This window comes from Chamaea fasciata, unplaced genomic scaffold, assembly GCF_029207755.1.
Source record: "Chamaea fasciata isolate MVZ Bird 193981 ecotype frontalis unplaced genomic scaffold, bChaFas1.0.hap1 SCAF_6, whole genome shotgun sequence".
Taxonomy (NCBI): domain Eukaryota; kingdom Metazoa; phylum Chordata; class Aves; order Passeriformes; family Sylviidae; genus Chamaea; species Chamaea fasciata.
This window is the reverse complement of record NW_027094091.1, coordinates 36359233-36376911: the sequence shown is the minus strand read 5'-3', so window position 1 is coordinate 36376911 and position 17679 is coordinate 36359233. Positions and strand designations below refer to the sequence as shown.

At 39.3% G+C, this 17679-nt stretch overlaps 1 protein-coding gene across 1 annotated transcript in view; it reads left to right on the top strand.

The window, feature by feature from the left end:
• Nucleotides 1-17679, top strand: part of GALNTL6 (polypeptide N-acetylgalactosaminyltransferase like 6) — a 432734-nt gene that overhangs the window by 348184 nt on the left and 66871 nt on the right. The window contains exons 6-7 of the mRNA XM_066185979.1: nucleotides 5636-5821; nucleotides 12078-12261. Coding sequence (XP_066042076.1) covers nucleotides 5636-5821; nucleotides 12078-12261 — 370 coding nt within the window. The remainder of the gene's footprint in view (nucleotides 1-5635; nucleotides 5822-12077; nucleotides 12262-17679) is intronic.

The following is a 17679-nucleotide window of genomic DNA, read 5'->3' as shown; positions in this document are numbered from 1 at the left end:
CTTATTCTATTTACTGTATATTATTTTCATATGGTTCATGTTGGGAATGGCAGAGCATGGAATTACATACCTCTCAGTCAAATCAGATTAGAAGTAAACAGATTTAGTTCAAATTGTTTATCCAGGTATGTAGCAGACTCTGTTGCTGCTCTTAATTATTTGGTGATTTGCCGGTCAGCGATCCTTAACGGAAATTGTTAGTATTTTTGAGCAGAAATTTGAGGTGCTACAGATGTGGAGAAGGGCTCTGTTGCCAGCAAAGATTTGGGGTGGACTTGCCTGGCTGGACAGAAGTGGGACTTAACAAAACGTTTTATTTGCTTTGTATTTTCCTTCCTTTTTCATGGTCCCTACTGCAGTCAAACACATCCCTGAAGACCAGCTCTAGCTTTCATGTAATCTTTTAAGTCTCCCTTTCTGCATTCTCAATAATCCTCGAGGAACTTTTCTTGTCACGTGGTAACATGTGTACTAATGTGATCATGAAATATCTCTGTATGCATCCCAACATGAGAGAAGAATTTCAGTTCTACTTTTTACTATTGTGTGATTTTTTTTCCCCAGACAAAGACAGAACCCTTGTTTCCAATTTATTTCTGGGCAGCAAATTAAGTAAATGGGTACTCTGCTTGAGTAGATCTTTAATTATATGGCCAAGCAATTGCGTCTCTCCTATTATTTTAGAAAAACTTCTCCAGACTTTAAATGAAGACAGAGGAGGCCCAAACAGAACATCCAGAACAATGGAGAATTTGTTTACAGGCTGTCACTAGAAGAGACATAATGCTTCCCTTTATCATCACTTGTCAGAGCAGTGACAGCCTGGAACCAGCCTGCCCATACATTATTCTTTATTTGTCACTGCTTGTGCCAGCTCTTGCCCTAGCAGGTGCCTGGCATGTGTCAAATTTATGATTCAGGATTCATTTGATCAGCACTGTAAAGAAAAGTATGATGTATTTTCTTTCAAATTACGAATTAGATATTTGCTCCCCATATCTAATGAAAGGGGCTTTGGCTTCTTTATATGCAAAAAGTACCATTTATAGCTTACTGTAGAATTTAGATACTGGCTTCTCTCTCATGCCCAACTCTGAAAGTGGATTTTTATAATACTACAGAATATAAATTAAACCATCCTGCCTCCCTGTTCTGTTGTCATGGCAAATCTGTTCAAATGGTTTCCTTTGGTAATGAACCGGCAGAATGTGTTGTCCTCTGGTAAATGTCTTTTATTACAGGTTGCTTTCTGCTTTACACACTGCTTTATAATTTCTTTCAAATAAAATCTCTAGAATTACAGTTTTGTGCTGACATTGATTCATGTATGTTTATTTGTGCGCTTGAGTTTGCATAGTTGTAAATGTATATGTGTAACATACAGGGTTTGTGTGTGGTGCTTCTTCTGGAGATAGTATTAGCAACAAAATAGCTGGGATCTGTGAGAAAATGCAGTAGTACTATAGGAAATAAAATATTTGATGTTCTCTTCTGTGAGGGTGATTTTTGGCGTTCTGTGAAAAGGGGAAGTTTAATAGATTTGGCAAAAGACAAGATTTTTCAAAATCTAAATTTGTTAGTAATCACAAACACTGAGACTATTTGTTAATCAAAAATGTGGTTCAAAATGAAAGATACATTTTTACTATTTATATAAATAGTAACAAATACTATTTTGTTTTAATACTACTACTGTTCTACTGTCTCTGGCTGTTACTCTGTGGGGTTTTTTGTTTTGTTTTATTTTTTTTCTCTTTCTTTTAGAGATTGGTAAAATTTGAAACAGATAGTGCCACAAGACATTGCAGGACAAATTACAGTATGAGAGCACTTTTGTAATGATGATTTAAGTTTAAAAAATCTTTACTTAAGGATCCAAAAGGGAATTTGTTTCCTTTACCTTAAGATATTTTCATTCTCACAATCATGTTGGAGTTGATTATTGAACTTAAATGCTTTGCAATGTTTTATACTTATTTGTAGTTATTGAGAAATTTTTCCCAAATGAATTCCCAAATCACCTTCCTTGCCATATCTCAAAAGTAAAGATACAGTGGGTATTGTTGCAGGCCTCTATTTGACTATGTGGTGTCTTACTGCTAGGATATTACTAACATGTAACTGGTTTATAAAATTTAGCTACTTTACATATCTCTTGTAATTCATATACTTTGGTTTGTATGTAGACCTGATCTTTTAATGTCACTTGTCTGACTAAGCTCTACAAAATTCATGACTTACTACTTTTGTTTGCTTCCTTACTACGTCCAGATATGTCTAAATGAAGATGCATTTAGAATCTGTGTATACAAGATGTGCACATTTTTATTTGTGTGTTTCTGCTTTTTTGTGATTTGTTCCTTAAGCAACAAGGAGAAAACAATAAAATTATTGGATCATGAGCCTAATTGAGTAGATGAAAATAATTTTGGGATATGTAATTCTGGCAGCAAAAGATGTGCAGGATGTTTTAATGCAGTTCTTCGCAGATCAGGTTACATACTGTCTAAAATGTGTGAAGAGTCATCTGAGAGAGGGGGAGGAAGATGGTACAGAGCTTTTGTTTGTTCCACAGAATTTCAGATATTATCCTTGCCAAAGAAAATAAAAGAGCTAAAATTTGAGAGACCTTTTTCCTGAGTTTGCAAGGAATCTGAAGCAATGAAAGAACAGTATGAACTACCATTGATTTAATAGATTTCAAGCTCCAATACAACTAATGACAATCAAATCATATTATTCAACTCTATTGTTATTTAGCACTTGATATTAGAACAGAAAAGAATGCATCATAATTTGATAGTTTGCAACCTATCTCCCTGAAGTGTTTTCTTGAGAAGATAGGCACTCAGCTTTCAGAATTTGCTTACTGAAAGATGTGGAAGGAATGAAATTAATTCCTTTGTATGGGACTGAATTTCAGTGAATTAATTTGGCTCAAGACGAGTGATAACAATCAGAATGCATGAAAAGGGTGCATTTGTACCAGTTCATTTAAACATCAGTGGTGGCTATATTCAAATTGCCTGCTGTAAGGGCCTTACCCTAACCATTGTGACACCCAGCTAGTGAAGGCCCAGCTCACATGTGCCTACAGCACCAGAGAGCCTGCCAACACCACAAACAATTTGGATTGTCCAAGTAAAGCTCCTACTTCTCTCCATCAGAGCGTTTAGGTGCTTTCTTCGTAGCTGCCTCCACCTACAAAGAGGGAAACTGCCTAGAAGCAGGGAAGAGTAAAGCAATTGTGTCTGATACATAATGAGATTCAGAGCTGTGTAGTAGCTGGTCAACTCCTCTGGCCAACTAGAGTCTCATCAGTGAGCCCATCTCTGAGGCTAGGCAGGTGATGATGGGGGATTTGTACTGTAGCCAAGGCATTTAGTGATTGTTTCCAGAGCTGGAGAGGTTTTTCTGGCTGAGCAACCCAATTCTTTTTAGTGCTTGTCTGAACAATGTGCAGCAGTGCACTTGCTCTTGGTGTTGGGTCCCTATGAACTGTTCAGTGCAAACAAACTGAAGACTTGTGGGTGGAAAAGGAGAAGGGTTAGGTGACCTTTGAGAACTACAGGAAATTTCTGGTGTCTGAGGACTAACAGGACCTATGGTACCTAACTGATTAAATTTGATTTACTTTGGAAATATGTAATAACCTGTCACTTTGGAGCTTTTTCATTTTTCATGGCTATTAGGGGATACAATTTACAATATAGAAAAAAATCCAGACTGACAGCCCTAACAGGCTTTCTTATATTACCTGCAAGGTCTCTGTATCTTTGTTTTTAAGGTTTATTTCCCTTCTTCTATATTCCTGCACTATGGGAATAGACTCAATGGAGCTCATAAAAACAAAAAAACAGTTCAATAAATATACACTTTAAACAGTCTTGCCTGTGGGCACAAAATGATCCAGGGCTTGAATAAACCTCAGTTCAGTCACAAAACTGAATTGTAGCTGGTAGCTAAAATGAGTCAGAGTAGCACACAGGCCTTGTCCTGTGAATATGATTGGTTATACAAAACCTGCCATTCAAGACACAGAACATCCTTTGACGTTGTTACTCTTGGGATTTTATTGAATATGTAAATAGTGAAACAGGATGGAAAAAGGGATACTTCTTTCCTTCTTATTTAGGAGTCTTTTGATTTTGTCTCAGACTTGGGTTTCCTCACTTGACCTAATAATTCTCCCAGTCAGTACTATGAGCACAAACCTCTCTCTTCACTCAGGATGTCTCCAGTGTTGAGTTTCTCCTCCCAGAAGCCCCAACAGGTTCTGTAATCATTGCAGTGTGATGTTCCCAGTCCCTCTTCTGTGCCAGTGTGCATCAACATTCCTCAGTATGGAGGACCATCCCATGTAGTACTCCTCCACTAAATACACATCAGTGTTCTACTTCTTCCTAATTTGCAGGTAGCTTTGGAAAGTCATATGTGTTTGTCAGCTAGGAAAAAAACAAGATGAAAAGAAACATCTGGAGGGAGCTCTCTTTCACTGGAGCTTAATTTCATTTTTGCACAAGATCCTGTAATGTCTGTGCTGTGACTAGTTTGCTCATTGCCTTAAATTTGTGTGTCAGCATTATATACTTCAGGATACTGCTGAATGGAAATCCTTCTGGCTAGTCTACAGCAAACTTATTGGAATTTTTGTAATTATGAAGAACAGGAACAAGGCCAGTGTTGTCCATAAAAGTCCAAAGAATTAGTAGCTGATATCAGAAACAAGCACAACCTGACAAAGCTATTTCTGTGAAAGTCAGCTTGCAATCCTTAGCATCACTAAATGTAGCTTATCAATGATTTTAATTATTAGAGACTAAGCTTTTCTCTCCCTTTCCCCCGATGAATGAAATTATAATATTTTTCCAAAGCAATGAGTGGCAAGCTGAGGTGTTGTAGCAAAGACAAAAGATCAGGACTTGTGTTTTAGATGTATTTAAGAAGAGTTGAAACTCCAGGGTGGTTTTTTTTTGTTGTTGGGATTTTTTATGATTGTTAGTGTGCGTTTCTTGTCAGAAGAAAAGATGTTCCCAAAGATGATATTTTGTGATACAAACAGGACCAGATTTTGTAGATCAGAGAACCTATCAACTACTCTACATTTGCAGCCTAATTTTATTAGTAAGTCAGCTGTCTGTGTGCTTCATGCTGGTATCTAACTATTAAGATATTTCTTCATGTCTTTTTCCCTTCGCATTATTTAAAAAGCCTCATTGTGCTAGTTTTATTTTTTAAATTTATTTCCATGCATTGTTCTTCATAATAAGTTAATGTAGTAAACTGACTTGGAAAGGACACTGTTTATAAAATGACACACCAGAATGTTTATATGGCCCTGGGCTGCAGGAGCCAGAGAATGGATGAATATCCTGCAGCTATTTTGGCCATTATATTGTGGATGGCAGGTTGCCAGTAGCAACTGCAGCAGAGTGTCCGTGTCTTCCTCTGTGTGATAAAACAGAGAATGTTTGCACTTTCTGAACCATCTCAGGGGGATTTGTGGCAGAGTTTGGAGGACTTGAAGTGACCAGAGATGGAAGTAGATAAGCAGCTTACAGGTTGTACACAAACTTGTCCTTCTGCTGGCTCCTCCAGGCCTGTCCACTGACACTTTTTTTGCCCTTCTTTCTAGAGCATTTAAAAGAGAAGCTGGAGGAGTACATGGTCCGTTTTGCCAAGGTGAGGATTGTGCGTACCAAAAAGCGAGAAGGGCTCATTCGGACCAGGCTGCTGGGAGCCTCGCTGGCTAGAGGAGAAGTCTTGACATTTCTGGATTCCCACTGTGAAGTCAACGTGAATTGGTTGCCACCCTTGCTTAGTAAGTGCATGATGAGCATTCATCAGATATTAAATCAGAACATACAACCAACAATTAAAGTTATGTCCCACAGTAAGCAGGACATACACTGTAACAAAGTTTTTTGATTTCTGCTGCAGTTCTGATCTGTCTGAAGTGTCAGTGTGAGAGAGAACTCCCAAGAAATGTGAGCAGCTGAATTTTGTTTCCTGAGACTAAAGAATTTGTAAAATCTTGCAGTATTGCTTTAGCTTATAGTAGTTACAATTTATTATATTATTGCTACTACTAAATGCACTGCTCTATCTAGTATAATGCTATGTCTTTACTATACACCTGAAAAGATTTGTTATGAAGGTATTGTACTTCTTCCTAGTTTTCCACATTGCATTAAAACAGTTTTTTTGTAAATATATCCAAGCCCTCAGTGTTAAATCTAATAACAGTAGTATTCACCATGGAAAGCTCAGAAAGAATGATTTGCTATTGACTGCTTTGCTGGATTCCAGCTGCAGCCAGCAAAGCTCCATTAGTTAAAGGAATGGAAAGAATCAATTGTTGTAGTGCAGGATTTCACTTCAGGAAACAACGTTCTCTTTTCAACACACCTGACTATATGCAAAGTATATATGCTTTGCAAAGTGAGTGCTTTTTGCTACCGTAACCAAAGAAAATTTCGGAGTTACCTAATAAATAAATTTGTATTCATTAAAAAATCTGCTGTAAGTACACAGAAGGTTATGGTTTCATTAATTAATGGTTATTGTTTCTTTAATTCTGTTGTTAGGACTCTTGGGCCTTACAGTAAGCTGATAAAGCATTTGCAGCAACATGTGCTGTTCTTCTAATGAGCTATCAGTAGAGATCAAGAAAAATACAATTAATTGGTTTCTCTTCAGATCAGTAGTAAGATAGTGCACAAAATTCCAAATTTTTATCCTTCCTAGCTTCCATATAAAATCATGCATACAGTTGTTCCCCTTCTTACCCCCTTCCCCTCAATTATAACATATGCGTTTTTAAAAATAACCGCCGTGTCTTCATGTGGAGTACAAATGTCATAAAGGAGCAGAGAGAAATCCAATTTGAGGCCAGTTCCCCTTGTCCTAACACTAGAAGGACCAGCCTCCATCTCACCTCAACCTCCTTTCAAGCAGTTGTAGAGAGCAATAAGGTCTTCCATTTGCCTCTTTTTCTGCAGGCTGAACCACCCCAGCTCCCTCACTTGCTCCCCATAGGACTTGAGCTCCAGACCCTTCACCAGCTCCATTGCCTTTGTCTGAACTCGCTCCAGCCCCTCCATGTCCTTCCTGTATTGAAAGCCCCAGAACTGATCACAGGACTTGAGGTGCAGCCTCACCAGTGCTGAGTACAGAGAGACAATCTCTGCCCTGGTCCTGCTGGCCACACTATTGCTGACACAGCCCAGGATGCCATTGGCCTTCTTGGCCACCTGGGCACAGCTGGCTCACGTTCAGCCACTGTCAAGCAGCACCCCTAGTTCCTTTTCTTCTGGCAGCTCTCTAGATGTGCATCTGTAGGCCTGTAGTGCTGAATGGGGTTGTTATAATCCAAGGACCTCAGTTCTTGATCCAGCCTGTCCAGATCCCTCTGTAGAGCCTTCCTGCCCTCCAGCAGATTGACACCCCCGTCCAACCTGATGTCATCTTCAACCTGACTGAGGGTGCACTTGATCCCCTCATCTAGATCATTGATACAGGTGTTAAAAAGTACTGGCCGAGTACTGATTCCTTGGGGAACAATACTTCCAATCTTCCACCAGCTGGATTTAACTTCATTCACCATGACTCTCTGGGCTGGCCATCCTGCCACTTTTTTTATCCAGTGAAGAGTGTACCTTTCTAAGCTGCCAGCTTCTCTAGGAGAATGCTGTGAGAGACAGTATCAAAGGCTTTACTGAAGTCCAGGTAGACAATATCCACAGCCTTTCCCCACATCCACTAGGCAGGTTACCTACGTATAGAAGATCATGTTAGGCAGGCAGGACCAGACTTTCATAAACTCATCCGGGCTGGACCTGAACCCCTAGCCTGTGTGATCTCACATGAGATAATCCATTCCATACATCTAGCTAGATTTCACACTGTAAAAACCAAAAAATAAATAGAATGGCAACAAAGGATTCATAATTGCAGCCAGGTTGCAGTTGGGTGTTGAACCCTCAGCCTCAAACCAGAAAACTGGAAAGATGAGAGCAACTGCATCAGTGTCCCTCAGTTCTCAAGAGGAATGAGATCTTTCTCATTTCACATGTAGTAGAATACCTGTAGATAACCAACCAGCCAGAGGACCTAGAAATGAGTTGTGAGGAATACTGAAGCCCAGAATCAAATCTGTTTTATTTGGAAAGCAAAAGTAGAGCATTACAGAAAGGATAAATAGAAAATGAACACACATCTAGTAAATTTTCCCTGTGCCCTGTTTCTCTAAAGGAATGAGAGAATTTTCTTATAAACTTTAGATGGCAAATATTTACTATACTGAAATCAGATGACACATGACTGCTAATAATAGTAAAGTTAATGCATGTTTTCAAGTGTTTATCTGAAGTTATATTTTGTGATTCACTCAGCACTGAACGTGACTGAAAGTCATTCTGGGAAACCACAACAGAGGACATGTTGAGTGTTTACTGCTTTGAAGCTGCCCTGTTTTAGCTCTGATTGTATCTAGCATGTGTAGTGAAAAATCCTCAACAAGTACACAGTTCAGCCCTGCTCTGGACTGGCAGTCTTTGCTGAGAGGAGCAACAGTTTCCACTGTTCCAAACCAGGTCTCCAAATGAGACCTTGGAAGTTAGAGGTTGGGAAGGGGGTTGAGGAACCAAGAGCAATCACTTAAAGATGATTCTCAGAGCTATTTAAGTATCTAACTTATCTTTTCAGAATTAACTATCAGCTTTTAGACCAAATGAAGACTGAGTTATTTTAGTACTTTTAGGGTATCTAAATGGCTTTGTGGAGCTGAACCACTGTTATTTTTGGTTACAGTCCTTTGTTTTGTTTTCTTAAAAATGGGTGTAAAATGCCTTTATTTTCTTTAAGCTTTATTTAGTTTATTTTTTTACTTAAATGTGCTCTTAACCTTAGCTTAGACAGTCTGAGATACTAGAGAGTTTTGACTGATGCTTACTGAGCAGGCAGCTGTAGTGATGTAAAAAGGTTGGCTAACACAGCTGTTTGTTGTCACTCCTTAGCAGAAGGAAAGATGTGGCTTGGATTCCAGCAGTTGACAGTTTAGTGCAGTGTAAGTCACAGTTCCGCAGTTATTGCAGGTAAGAAACTTGAATGGAAAACCAGAAAGGTGCAGGCACATATTTCCTTCTGCTGATGCTGCTGCAGGAGCAGTAAGAGGAGAGATGGACAGTAGATCAGTAGTGACATAGGCTACCAGAACTAGGTTTGTTAAAACAGATTCCTTTCCTGACTAAGAATTAAAAATATATCATGTTCGGATTATGTTTAGCAAGTTATCAAAGCACCTGCTTGTTATCCATCCTCACAACACGTATATGATGTGTTGCTTGACAGTGGAGAAACTGAGGGCACAACTACTTCTGGCAACTCAGTTGCTGAGTCACTCGAATGTTGTCACTGTCTGTAATCACGTACTTAGGTATGAGAATAAAAATATTTGCGTTGAAAAATTGCAAAAATAAGACTATTGGCAGTTTGACATTGTTACTTTGTCCAGCCCAGTTTGAAACACATGCTTGAAATTAAAAGGGTACCTGTTTCTCATAGAGATAAAACCTATATTTGAGATAGCGACTCATCCAAAATTGAAAACTTCTGTTTATTGCCATAGATGCTTACTCTACTTGATCCTAAAAGTGCTGAATTCAAATATTGAAATATAGGCTGAAATTTCTTGGGAGAAAGCTCTGAGCAATGCCCCCTCTTGTTCCCAGGCTTTCCCTCAAATCTGCAAGATTTTTGCATGTACAGTGATGCTTATCTGTTTGTTCTTCCCTTTAACTGAAGTAAATATGCAGTGAAATAATGCATGGATATATTCAGACCAGACAGGAATCTGTAAGGGGATGAGGAGTAAATGCTATGGAAGAGAAACTGTAAAGGATTTCAGCTGTGGATTTCAGTGTCTGATATTAGGAGCAGATGGAGGAAAGAGCAGTGGCTGGTAAAGGCAGAAACACGTTTACATATCTAAGTCTGTGATACCACCACACTTGTGAAAAGTAAGTTAGCCCTACAGCCTTTTCTTTCTGTTTCCTAAATTCACACTGGGCCTACGTTTAAGCCTAAGTAGTATGTATGTAAAATTCATTATTTTAAACATACTGAAGGAAACATTGAGGCTGCAAGTTTGGTTAATTTGTCTTTTGGTGTGCACAACTACAAACACCCTGGTTTCATCAAAAGTCAACATTTTCCTGTGGTTCCTTATCTCTAAAATTTTTTGGAGGCTGAGAAGTAAGTTCTGAAGAAACACACTAAAACAGGCAGGTAAGCATCATCATACTTGCAGAATTCTTGAGAGTTGCAGAAAGACTGGGATTGAGCTTGAGCATTGCTCAAATAAATTTCCCCGACTGTCTCTGCATGTGACTTGGATGGATACTTCAAATCCTTCAGTGTATTTAAAGACAACAGCTTTTAAAGATGAAGAAAAGGATGCTAAAGCATTATGAGTCTACCTTTGACCTGCTCCAGACAAATCAATCCCATTTAGTTTCTCTATTCCAATCAATTTAGAAGAGGGGGGGTCAGAGGCAGATTGTTAGAAGCCCTATAACTATTAGGAGGGCCATCACAGGAAAGAGATTATGTAAAAGTGACTTTATATAATGATCACAGATAACACTATAGAGTGTGCCAGTGAATGTAATTATATTTGGCAATAGCAACAGTAATGCAGCCATTATCTCTGAGATGAGTTTCCTAGAATTTTGTGAGAGCCTGTGTTTTAAATTTATTTCACTATTAAAGGATAAGGATGTAAAAACGTGCTGAACTTCCAGTCACAGTAATTTCTCACTAGCAGCATTGATCCCTGAATAAATACAAAGACCCAGATGTTTTGTGAAAATAATCTTTTTTTCTTAACTCCAGTCCCTCAGAAGCATAGAACCAGCATCTGTATTTTAAATCATTATAAAGGTATTACCTGCCTTCCAGTCTAATTGTTCAGTCCACACTCAGCCCTCTGATTATTTTTAGGGTATTATCAAGCATCAGTGAAATCTAAACAACAGAAACAAACAAACAAAAACCCCACAAAAAAACCTCCACAAGTTTTCCACATAGGCCCCTAAAATGTACTAAATAATGTAAAGTATCTAAGTTGCCATTCAGAGAAAAAACTTTATTATTGCAATTTATTGTTTATTAAATTTATTATCTATTGGAATTTTAAGATTTTAGGGGTTTTTTGAGGGGTCATAGGTAGTTTTTAACTGTCTCTTCATGTCAACACAGCTATGGGTTTTCTCTGTACTTCCTCATTTCAAACCATTATTCTTCTGCCTAGTTCCTGATGTTGGCCTATCCTCTTTATTTGTCTTTCTTTTCAGAGGAGCTCTATAGGATTAAGCAATAGGATTCACCAAAGCAGACTCAGGCCCAGCTGAGCTTATGCTAGAGATGGGAATTTGATTTAGTCTCACAGTTCTAATTTTTTTTTAAAGCAAAACTAAACTCCTTTCTTTAGAAAGCAGCTAAGAATAATACTGTGGAGCCTTCTTTATAACTCAAAGATTGGTGCAAAAAAGAGAATACAAGCTCTGTTTTGCTCTTTGTGTTGCTGTTTGCCTTTAATTTAGAGCATTTGATTTCAAAACTGATGCACACTACAGCCACAGAAGCAATGACTGAATGGTTGCAAGGGCCAAGATTCACATTTAGGAATAAATCTTTCTTGCAGGGGCTTCCCATACACACTCCCCACAGATGGAGTATTTTTACCGTTTGCTTGCTGGCTTGTTCTGTAGCTGACAGATTGAGGACAGCTCAGAGTAGCAATGTGAGAGAGATAGAGATAACTGGACTCCTGTGGGTCTCACAGGGATGTGCTTCCCATTAAAGAACCATAAATACTTCTAATCATTGCCCAGCTGCATTATTTCTCCTTTAAATAAAGTTTTGATACAGATTTGAAAAATGAAATTATTGGGGGGCCATAGGGCACAAAGCAAACAATCTTCAAACATCAGGAACCTGTGGGATTCACTTTGCAGTAATGTGATAGATGGCTTGACTAGACATGCCGTTTCCTATTTTCTACTTTCATTTTTCAGACCAGATTGCACTTAACCACAAAACCATCGTGTGTCCTATGATCGATGTCATTGACCACAATCACTTTGGCTACGAGGCACAGGCGGGGGATGCCATGCGAGGAGCTTTTGACTGGGAAATGTACTACAAAAGAATACCGATTCCTCCAGAGCTCCAGAGAGCTGATCCCAGCGACCCCTTTGAGTAAGTAGCCATAAAGGGGAGAGTGGGAACATGAAGAAGGGCAAGCAAAAAATGTAACTGTAGCAGAATCCAAGCCCAGACATTTCCATGTAGGCCAGTTTCTGCTAATGAAAGGTAAACAGCTTTTATACAGGTTTATAAAACCTGAAAACTAGGAAAAAGATCAAGGCAACAATTCGCAGAATTCACAACTACGCCTGGAAACACAACCTGGCTCAGTGACTGTACATAAGTGACAGGCATATACTTGTAGTTAAGTATTGGCATCAGACAAGAAGTGATTGCAATGATAGGTATTCTGTTTATTTCACAGAAACTTCATTTATTGTTTTATTTGCTGGAGGTTGATGCAGTATATACATTGGCAGTTAAGTCCACATTACTTCCAGCAGATGCTTTGTTTATAACTGGTTATATGGCTGCTGTATGTGTAGTGCTGTAGCTGAAACACAGACCTGTCAAACCTGAACATTGTCAAGATGATTTGTAAATAGTTTTAAATAAGACAGCCTCTGATCCCAGTGTTGTAGAGATCAGCACATTCATAGAAATTATCTTCTTTTCACAAAGGTGCATCCTTTTTTATTATCTTTTCTTATAATTATTCTCATGTGAGGATCAGCTTGGATTAATCCTTATCAAAAGAGAAAGGACAGACAGACAGACATGGTTCTAGTGTGGGAAAGTCTCCAGGTCTCTCACACAGGCACATCCCAACAGGGCTGCCACTGGAGCAGGCTTTGACACTCATTAGACCTGGCTCAACCTCCATACTGTAGGTTTTGGCAGTTTGAAACCTCAGCATACTCCCCTTCCCAAAGCAAAACCTGGAAACAGTAGCAACACAAGAACTGTGTCTCTGACCCTAATATCCAGGAAATGACCAGCAGGGAGGAGTAGGTAACTGTGACATTTGTGGGCTTATTTTCATTATTCTACTTGTTCCTTTTTACTTATGTCCATCCAGACCCTTCATCTTGCAGTAAGATAAGTGCCAGTGAAGTACTTTGCATCAGGTGCCAATGTGACCACTTGTTACTGATCAGATGGGAGATTCAGACAAGCCCTGCCTTAGCCTCAGATTTTTGGCAGCAGTTTAAATTTAGTATGGCCCGCACCTAACATCACTCCAGCCTGCAAGGTCTACGGATGGCAGATCAGGTTTATTATAAAATGAGTTATTTATTGAATAGGTAAGTGATAACAGACAAAAGGCCTTAAACAGAGTTACTTACTACACAGTATAAAACAAAGAGAACTATTAGACTATGTCGCAGTATCGGACACACAAAGGATGAGGCAGGCAGCAGAAGGTCAGGCAGGAAAGCTCTATTTTAATATTTCTGACTTTATTTATATACACTTTTTACAGAAGGCAAAAGATTGGCTACACAGGTTGCCACCTCTTCAACCTTGTAGGTGAACATTACCATCAATCATATTTCTCCTCCCAGAGGAGAAATATGTAAACAAAGTAGATAATTCTAAATATATACGTAGTTTACATGAAACTGCGTGAGAATTTCCACTATGAAAATGCAAACACTGAGAAGACAAGAAAACTTAGGGCGACAAGATTGAATAAAACAGTGCTCAATATCAAGGTACTTACATTAAAGCTAGCAAAGAGCTAGTATAGATTAGGAGTCAGTGTAATTTACCACCAAAATAACGATAGTGTACAGTCCTTTCACTCAGCTCCTGGAAGAGTAACCGTAAAGTAGGCATCCCACCTTTGGGGAGAAAGCCCCACACATTTCCAGGGAACATGCAGAAGATTTCTGCTTTGTGAAAGTTTGGTGTAGCTTTTATAGTTCATAAAGTGAATTGTAAGTCAGAAATTCAGTTTGTCTTTCCAGATTTCACTTCCACAGCAAGATACCTATTGACAGCTGGAAGCATTACTTTCATGGCATCAAAAAGTCACTGCAAGACAAGCTGTCTTGATTGAGTTATTTCACCAATTAGCAAGCTCTTGAGAAGGGCGAGATGCCCTGTATAATTTCACCAACTAACAAGACACAGATAAGCTCTTCTGAGGGCTGAGATGCCCTGCTACACTACTCCACAACATAGATGCAGCTAGTGCAATCACATAACACTCTAGCACTGCTAGATCTTCAATTGCTCTAAGTCCTCTTGGTCCTCTGGGCAATTGTAGTTTCTTGGCACTTACTGAAATAACCATTGTATAATTTGGTTCAGCATCCAAAGTTTGCGTAAGTAAAACTTCTCTATTGCCAGCGTAGCTCCAGGGTTGCTTATTAACTGTTTCACATTTGCTGTTTGTAGTATCCATCTTGTAGAATCTTGTCACAAAGACGAGAGAGGACTGAAGAGGAATGTCTCATAGGAAGCGTTCTAGAAAGACGAGGTTTTGTGCAGTACAGAATAGATGTGGTGGTTTTGCACAGACTGCTGTTCCACTCAGCATGGCAGCAGTTGATACCCCCCTTGCCCTGCCGGCATAAGACACAGGCAGATAAATGGCTTCTCAAGGAACAATGCACAGTACAATGCAGCCTATAAATCTCGTAATCTGAGTAGTTGTCAGGGGGAAAGGCTTCCCAGTTCTTACACACATCAGTGCGAGTCTTCCATTGTTTTCCCCGTAACAGGATGCGCATCAGAGTGATGCTGCTGGAAAAGCAGCATTGCACAAGGAGCCATCATGTCTGTCCCCACACGTGCCAGCAGGACTGAAGGCTGTGGCAGAGCTAGAACGATATGCTTGCTTAAAAGTACCCCCTGCCTAAAATGGCACATGGGAATAGATATGTTTTAAATAATCAGTATGAATTTTGCTTAAGGGAAAAATTATTTTCTGATTTGAAGTCAGTACTGCTTCTCTCCTAGGGCTTTCTCTGCTGAGACCTCAAGTTTTTAATACCTTGCTTACAACAAATGCAGTAAATGTTGCAAACCATTTACCTATCAGTAACTTAATTGACCAAGATGGTTTCTGTGGAATAAAAGACATAGAAGAGTTTTCCTTTAGGTACATATGCACTAAAACTAGAAATTGCTTCAGCCAGCACCATAATTATTATGCTACTATTTTGTAAGCAGTAGGGATTTTTTTTTAATTTACGTTCAATATTTTACCGTTGGTATCGTAATAGTTTTATTTCTTGCCAGCAGAGTCAGATCTGAGATGATCCCTAATGAACTGGAAAATTGCCAGCGTTTTTAGTAAAACACCAGCAAATAATGAATACATGATCCAAAAAGTGTGCTGATGAGTTTTTCCCCCTCACTTAAAATGCCAATGCAGTATATGTGTGAAGCAGAAAAGGTCACATCAGCCTAAGAAATAAGGCACATAAAACCAGATCAAACTACAGAAGACCTAAGAGCAGTTGTTGTATTATCTGCATGGTACATTTGCTTTCCATCTGCACATGATCAAAGTACTGCTGCAGCAGACACAAGCAGCGTGTTTGCAGCTGACACAATCAGATGAAGCGTTGGCAGGTAGGCTCTTGGTATGACAGGATCACGGAGCTTACTAAGCTCCACTGCCAGCTCAGCTAGTATTCTGGAATTGATCTTTTCCTGTGTTTTAACTTCTTTTAATTGTATTCCACTATGGTCAGTTTTGACCAGGTGCTCTCCCGTTGGATGCCATCCATCTCAACACTGTCTTCCAGTTCAAAATCTCTTTTGTGAAAAAGAGACATTCTCATCCATTTGTGGTGTGAGTGTAGTCATGATTTATTGTTCCTATACCTGCAGTGCCATTTGGGGTGGCATCTCCATCCTTTGCTGTGACAGAACTTGGAGCAGCAGCTCTCAGCTTTTCCTGATGTACAGTCTCACCCATTCTCAGGCCCTCTGCAGTTGTTCTCAACAAGTAGCTTTACACCAAGATTTGGCTTGATGTTTTTGACTTTAAGATTGTAAAACACTCTCAAAAGCTTCCAGTGTCAAAGCTAGATGATATACTAGCACCAACTGGGGAGTCATATGACAAATTTGTAACTGCACTTGGATCAGGCAGCATTCATCCACAAATTTCATCAGTTTGGTTCACATATAGTTTGTCACTGGCTATGCCAAATTTCCCATAGGTTTCACTGAACCAAACTACAGCCATATAAAATGTATTATCAGTGAGAGCTCCCATGTGAATTATTGGATATTTTTCTATGCTCATTGTAGTGTATAGGGAAGTTTAACAACTATTCCATAAATGGATCTCATGTAGTTTTTAAGATGAACGATTTTTATGTAAGATTTGTGTGACTATTTTTCAGGATATATTAAATCCTTATAGGCACGGAAGCTGGACTTCTCCCCTAATAAGGTTGCCTTCTCATCCAGACACTAAGTCTGTGAACTCCTTGATTTCCCTTTTTCATGTGCCACAGAAACAACAGAGGTTTTATGTTGCATTCAACTGATCTGTCACAGTTGCAGATCATCACAGTAACTGTAGTGATTTTTGTCTTAAAATTTCTGTACAACTACCTGAATATACTCTGATGGGTGCTTCATGTTATTTTCCTCTGCTCCATCTGGGTTTGTTCAAACAACTCAAATTGGTGCTTTTATGCATGGTGGGAAATTGTCGGACAATTGTGGAATCATGATCCTGTCATGATGATGCTCACTGTTTTGATCCCAGGATCAGTGATCGATCATTCAGCAGAACTGGAGACCACTTGGGACATTTTATTCTAGTCTATAAGCAAGGAGGACCAGAGATGCTCCTGCGTTTATCTGCCCTATGGCAAGGGTCATCTTGGCTTATCTCCTGCTAGTTTGTTCCTCTGTCACAGCAGAGGTTTGAGAGCATGCCCTTACAGGACACATAGGTTTGGGACATAAGAGCATGCTCCTCTGTGGCTGGTCCTTTCCATGGTGCAGGCACTCTGGTCTCCAGCGGGGTTTGCCTAACCAGAGCAATTGCCACTTAAACTAATAGGATAACCTTGTTACTATAATGGACTGTGATATACAGCATGTCAGTTTACATGATTTTATAGCCTGTCTGAGCTAAAAGCTCTCTGGAAGTTCAAAGTGGAGGTTTGATATGCTCAGGCCTGCTGAGGATGACTGCTCTTTACTTCCTGCCAGCATTTCATCAATTCATGTTACCACAAGCCTGATCTGAAAACCAATGTCAGTGTCCTTTCATGCCATACTTTTTTAACCAGACAAGAAAACATCAGTTCAACTCAAAAAAACTATTTGGAAGGGGCTGCCGAGCTCCCTGCAGCAGTTTTATGGTGGTATAACTTTATGGTGGAGGAAGGAGAGAGGTTCAGGTGAGACCTAAAAACATTGCTATTGAATTGCAACTCAAGGTGGAAAGTTAGAGAGAACTGTTGTGCTATTTACTGGGTGCCAAGACTCCTAGCATCTATCTGAGGAAGTTTAAAATGTTTTCTTGTGTGGCCATTCCCTACTCCTCAG